Below are 6349 nucleotides of genomic sequence, written 5' to 3' on the forward strand. Positions count from 1 at the left end.
TTTTTGGACATTACCGCATCAGAATTCATAGTACAATTATTTTTATAGGAAATGGAAGCTTTCATTGACTCTGATGATAACTACTCGAATATGTGACCAACTTATAAACTCACAAAGTTATAATATCATGCAATTCTCTTTGTGCTTGTTGTTTAAATATTCAGCAAGAGAATGGAAACCAAGTTTGACTGGACGCATAGAACTAACATCTTTATTTATAATCACAAGTATACACAACCAATGTATACCTTTCAAGCTACGTAGGTCGGGCCGGCAAATAAATAAATAAAAACATCACATATCATCGAACAAGGAAATATATTGTGGAAACAAACAAAACTTTGCAGGCCAATGCGAGGATTAACAACTCTTGGTACGATCTCCATCCATCACCAAACACCACCCACCACCAATTTCATACGCTATGCAATTGAATTGATTGACATTAATAAACAAAATGCGATCTAAGTAGAACCACTAATCATGAATTTGCAACTTAATCCCATTGGATCGTAAGGCAGTGCAATGTTGTGACGCAAGCATGGATCGAAATGGTGGGAGATGGTAATCGTCGTATCACCTCAGCGTCGTCAGCTTCCAGCTGCGGCCCCTGTCCAGCGGCTCGCTGCTGCCGGTAACGTCGTCCTCACGGTCCATGGTCACGGTGGTGTCCTGGCTGGCGGCGTCCGCCACCGGCACGATCTCCCTGTTCCGCCGCTCGCCGCCGAACTTGAGCATCTCGACGACCTCGGCCATGGTCGGCCTGCCCTCCGCGTTGCTCTGCGAGCACAGCATGGCCGTCTCGACCACTGCCCGGAGCTGCACGGCGTCGAACCGCCCGGTGAGCCTGGGATCGGCGAGGCGGTCCCACTTGCGGCGCTCCACGAGCGGCCCCGCCCACTGCACGATCTCGCGCTTGACGCCGCCCGGCAGCTTCTCCAGCGGGCGGCGCGCGCTGACGAGCTCCAGTAGCAGCACGCCGAAGCTGTAGACGTCGCAGCTCTCGGAGACCTTCCCCCACATGGCGTACTCCGGCGCCAGGTACCCGAGCGTGCCCTTGACCCGCGTGGTGAGGTGGGAGACGCCCTCCGGGATGAGCTTGGCGAAGCCGAAGTCGGCCACCTTGGGCACGAGGTCCGCGTCCAGCAGCACGTTGCTGGCCTTGATGTCGCGGTGGATGATGTGCGGGCTGGCCTCGTGGTGCAGGTACGCGAGGCCCTGGGCGGCGCCGAGCGCGATGGCGAGGCGGCGGGGCCAGTCGAGCGGGGGATGCTGCTGGGAGGCCGGGGTGCCGCGGTGCGGGTGGAGATGAGTGAGCAGGCTGTGGTTGGGCATGTAGTCGTAGACGATGAGCCGCTCGTCGCCGCCGGCGTAGAAGCCGCGGAGGCTGAGCAGGTTCTTGTGCCGGACACGGCCCAGGATCTCCACCTCGATGGCGAACTCCATCTCCGCCTTGGCCGTCATCGCCTTCAGCCGCTTCACCGCAATCTGAACGAACGTACGATGTCGATCCATGAGACCTGTAGGCCAACCGCGCGCCGGTAGATCGCCGGCCGGCGGCGGCAACGAAGAACGGATCACATAATCAATTTACCGGCGTACCTCGACGCCCTTGGAGGTGCGGCCCCAGTAAACGGTGCCGAAGCCGCCCTCGCCGAGCTTGTTGCTCTCGTTGAAGTTGTTGGTCGCCTGGAGGAGCTCCTTGAGGGTGTACATCTCCCAGGGGAACTCCACGCTCCTGTTCTTGTTCTTGGACCCCCTCCTCGACGGATCCCTGCTCCCAAACACATCAACACCGCACACCAAAACGCATGCAACTCAGCCAAATCCGTCTCACCAAATGAATCAAGAACTAAACAACCGTACGGGCATGCAAGCATGTGTATGTGTACCTCCGGCGGCGGCTGGGGGCAGCCTCCGGCTCGGAGTCGCCGCCGGGGGCGACGCAGCAGAGGCACCGGTTGATCATTTCCTCAGACGGTGGACGACGTGTGGAACAACCGCGCGTCGATCGAAGAGCTAGCGCTGAATCCCTGCAAGATGGAGGCGAGCTGGGGGGTGGGTGGATGCAGTGGTGAGAAACCAAGGCTGAGATAGGGATGTTCCAAGGGCAGCAGCTTTGCTTCTTGTTTGTTTCTCCGGGTACAAGACTGTCCTCCTCGTGTTTGCCTATCTCCTTGGAGACTTCACTCTCGTCTATTGTGGATCACTCCCCGCTTGCCAGCTGCCTGCTGTACATCTGCCTCCAGAAGGGCCTTTTGTAAGCGCCAAAATTTCAAATTCTCAGTGTGAAGCAAATGTGTAGCTTCCAGATGGTCAAAGGAACAAAGTCATGATAGTAGTTGCTAAATAACTAAAATAAGTTCCAAGTTTCGAATGGAAAATACCGAAAGATATTTCTTAACATTTGCGAAAAAATCCGAGAAAGAATGACAAACCTCCCGGTCTCCGCACCATGAATGCATACCGCCATAACTATATTGTCCGGTTTCAATGTCGTATTTATAATCGTCTACGTCTGTATTGTGTTAAAAAAAACTATATTGCCTGCTGCCAAATAAAAAGACTTACAAAGGTGACATGAAAATGATAAACACTGAGTCATCCCGAGTCCATCAGCAAAACGACCCCAATAGACTAGCTCATGTGCCACCGCTCCCTCGCGGCACCGGGGCATCCAACCCTAGCCGCCAGAGGAGGATTCAAGCCAACCTCGCCTCGCTACCACAGCTGCAGACGTTGGCCACGGTCACGGCGGGCCCCTGCTACGAAGGTAGTGGGGCACTCGTGTGCCAGATCCGGTGGTGGTTCTGGGAGCCCGGGGCGGCAGCCCCGGGGATGATCGCGTCGGCTCACCGGACGGCGTAACTACGGGTGCTTGGCAGCAACCGTCAGCTGCGAGGGCAGTGATGGGACTGTTGCAAGGCATTCCTGCAACAACGAGCGGTGGAGCATCTGGGCCAGATTTGGTGCGAATCCATCCATTCTCTGCCAGGTCTGGCCTGCTGGTGGGCCACAGTGGCGTGCTGCCACTTTGCGTGGGACGGCGGGCTCACTCGGTTGGTGGCTGCAGTCGGTGGTTGGCCGGTATGGGCATGTGGTGGCGGCACATCTCCGGGAGAAATTCCCTTTCCGGCCTTCGCTGGTTCCCACGACGGCAACGCCTGTGGGCTGCAATCTTTCTTGAATGTCTTGTCATGGAGTTGTGCCCTTACCTATACCTATGGATTGGCTCCAGAAGGACACTTTTGACCCTATGGATTGAGCGATGGAGGCATCCTTGCGCCTCTCTTCTCCTTGGGGGCATGGCCTTGGAGCCGGCGAGTGCAAACTATGGATGACGGCTTGACGCAAATGGATGGTTGTGCAGTGGCGGATTGCACCTCGCATGTAGCTACTTGGATCATGGAAAAGTGGTGGCAACAACACCGACTCAGATGGTGGTGCTACTCGAGCACCCGGTCTCGAGCTCCGGGGTGAAAGCATATGTCTGACCTGAACCAACATACTTAGCAATGGCGATGTTTTTGCATCGTTATCTTGTTGAGGACATTGCTCAAATATGTTTGGACTGCCTCTTCAGGGTGAAAGCTTAGAATTTGACTTTTGGTGGTTGATCCGTCGACCGTGGCACTTGAGCATCGCTCGCTTTCTTAAGGCATTGTTGCTGAAGAATATCGTCGTCCTTGTGGTGTCATGAGATGGTTGGTGTGTATAAGGTCATTGTTGTAGTTTGTCCATCACAGATTTGGCCGCTTTTGTTTTTGTTTTTTTGCCTACGCATATCTTTGGCCTTATATGTCTTTGCTATTTGCCGGCATATTTTGTGTGTGTGCGTTGGTGTCGGTTGTGTGCATCCTATCTATACTCAAGCCGGATGTGTGTGCTCAATGTGTTTTTATCCTCTTGATTCTTTATTTTGAGGCGATAAAATCCGCCCTTCATAAAATAGTCCGAGTCCATCTTCTTTAAAACTCATAAGTCACAATTGGCCTCGCGGAAGTTTTCTTCTCAATCGCCGCCACCACAACCACCGTTTGGAGGCCACAGCGGCAAGGATAGGAAGTGGAAGGTAAACAAGGTTCGTTGGGTGAGAGATGGACATGAGTTTTGAGCTGATATGATTTTATATTATAAAAAGAGACGGTCATTGCATATTTGCATATATGCTCTATCATAGCTAGGTTAGAATTTGTTCACAACCCAAAAGTTCACATGAAAACGTTCAGTTCCGGCAAAAATCTTAGAAAATTCCCGTGTCCCAAGACCAGTAACAACAATCTCTAAATAACAATATATTAACGGGAATGTTCCTGTTGATTCAAGAGCAGCTGCTGATATGAAGGAAGACAACCAAGCCTCTTCTATTTAAGCCAAGGCAATAATAAGATAAAAGGGGAACAATAGGTGTGCTTCGCCTCTTAGCCGTTGATCCATTGGCTAGCCTAGTATCGCCTTTTTCTCTTCTTCTTTTTTTGTGTGCATGTTCCTGTTGTTGTCTAGCGGATTTAACGTTTTTTTCAACCTTGGACTTGATGTATGGATGCGGTGGTTTGCTTTTTATATAAAGTAGGGTAGAAACTTGTTTTGAGGAATTGGCATAAGTGCAAAGCAAGATATTTGTCTTCTTTTTTAAAGAAGGGAGCTCCCTCTCTGGACAAAATCGATGTGTTTTTAAGCTACAAAAGCATTACAAACAATAAAGAAATAACATGAAAGAAGAGACAGAGACATCACTCTGCGAGGGGAAAGGATGCGTAGTTGTATAAGAACAACTAAACACCACATCCCATGAGTATCACTTCACACAAATAGATAGAAAAGAAGCGATCTAGAAAAAATAACTGGCCCCACGTCATCCTCCCACCGTGACACGGGAGATGCCCCATCGCCGCCAACTCATGCCTCCTCCTTCCCTCGCCATCATTGGTTGACATTGCCAGACAAAGCCCTAGAGGTAGGTGGCGACGGGGTTCTTCTCTTCTCATCCCCCTATTCTCATCTCCCCCTCTTGCAATGTTGACCGCTTCGTCACTTGGAGGCTCCCTCGCCGCATCCCTGTGTTCCCTCAGGTGCCCTAGCTCCAGAGCAGGCGGTTGTGTCATGGATATGGGACACAGGTACCCTCACACAGGTAGAATGAGGCCGAACATGGGGGTAGCCCATCAGGCCGGCTCCAACTATCTGAATAGCACCCGAACTATAATATCCAACTTGTAATATAAGATGAGACTAGTTTGTATCCTACTAGGACTCTACATGTAAGCCGCCACTTCCACCTATACAAGGAGGAGCAAGGCGTCCCAAGAAGGCAGAATCTCTAGGGCTAGATACAACTAGAGGAGAGCCGGCTCATACGGCGACTCCCTCATGAGCCTACATAATAAGATCTAGCCACAAACAACATGTAGGGTTATTACCGGATGATATTTCCCGGGGCCCGAAGCTGTCTAAATTGCTAACCTACCTCGACGATCTCCACGCATACTAATCCATGTAATCATCGTTAGATGATACTGTTGATAAACAACATCGACATTGACGCCGACATTAGATGAATGGGCGCCAATGTCGATGTTGTTTATCAACAATATCATCTAATAGTGATTTGTTTTTCTTTGTTTGTTTGAAATCTCACACCATAGAACAATTTTTCTACGGTAAATTATATATAATCAGTATATTACAAAGATGGGGAGGAAACTAGAGAAAAACAATAATAATTGGCCTAACGATTTGGCCAGTACCGCTTTATTTTGTTACTTTGAATAGGCCGGCCTTTTCCTCCTTTTTGCGTAGTAGATTAAGAGAAATGCCTCGATGAAGGACTTGCAGCCTCCCGGATTATAACAAAACTATAATAAAAACAGAGAAATGCGTAGCTGCGGACGTAATCAGCTAGCGACGTGTGCCGCCTCCACTTGTTCCCATATGTTAACGGATGAATCAGCATCGCCTAGCCAGGTTAATTGGTCAATGGACGCACCAGAGGCTGACTTTCGAATTAACAAATGTGACACGAAAGGCTAGTTTGAAACCAAATAATAATAACCATAAACGGCAAGTGATAGGACCTGAACAACAGACTATACTTGGTGCCGTTGGTGCAATATATAATGAATCTCAAGTTAATTAATCTATTCAAATGATGCAACTGAGGTTATGGATCAAAATGAGTAGTACAATTTTCATCGAGGAATCGGCTTTGCCGCCCTGCTAGTCGTCGTCCAGACTTCGTTTCATACGCCGTGGGTGGTCTCGATCAGGTGAAAGTACGTACGTACGTACATGCGTACGTGGTCTTCACTGACCGTATAAGTTCAACACATTAGTTTCTCTCTCTCTCTCT

At 50.1% G+C, this 6349-nt stretch overlaps 1 protein-coding gene across 1 annotated transcript; it reads right to left on the reverse strand.

Moving 5' to 3' along the window:
- Nucleotides 1-363: 363 nt before the first annotated feature.
- LOC119297750 (PTI1-like tyrosine-protein kinase At3g15890) lies at nt 364-2183 on the reverse strand. The gene is made up of 3 exons (XM_037575412.1): nt 1893-2183; nt 1603-1774; nt 364-1488 (listed from the first exon to the last, which is right to left on the reverse strand). The coding sequence occupies exons 1-3, from the start codon at nt 1967-1969 to the stop codon at nt 577-579; spliced, it is 1161 nt and encodes a 386-aa protein (XP_037431309.1). The 5' UTR covers nt 1970-2183; the 3' UTR covers nt 364-576.
- Between the last annotated feature and the right edge of the window lie 4166 nt (nt 2184-6349).

Source organism: Triticum dicoccoides, chromosome 5A (genome assembly GCF_002162155.2).
Source record: "Triticum dicoccoides isolate Atlit2015 ecotype Zavitan chromosome 5A, WEW_v2.0, whole genome shotgun sequence".
Lineage (NCBI taxonomy): Eukaryota > Viridiplantae > Streptophyta > Magnoliopsida > Poales > Poaceae > Triticum > Triticum dicoccoides.

Coding starts and splice junctions, on each gene's coding strand:
- LOC119297750 (XM_037575412.1), bottom strand. CDS start 1,969: ATGATCAACCGGTGCCTCTGCTGCGTCGCCCCCGGCGGCGACTCCGAG. Junction 1,775..1,892: donor GCCCCCAGCCGCCGCCGGAG/GTACACATACAC, acceptor GTTTGGGAGCAG/GGATCCGTCGAGGAGGGGGT. Junction 1,489..1,602: donor GCACCTCCAAGGGCGTCGAG/GTACGCCGGTAA, acceptor ACGTTCGTTCAG/ATTGCGGTGAAGCGGCTGAA.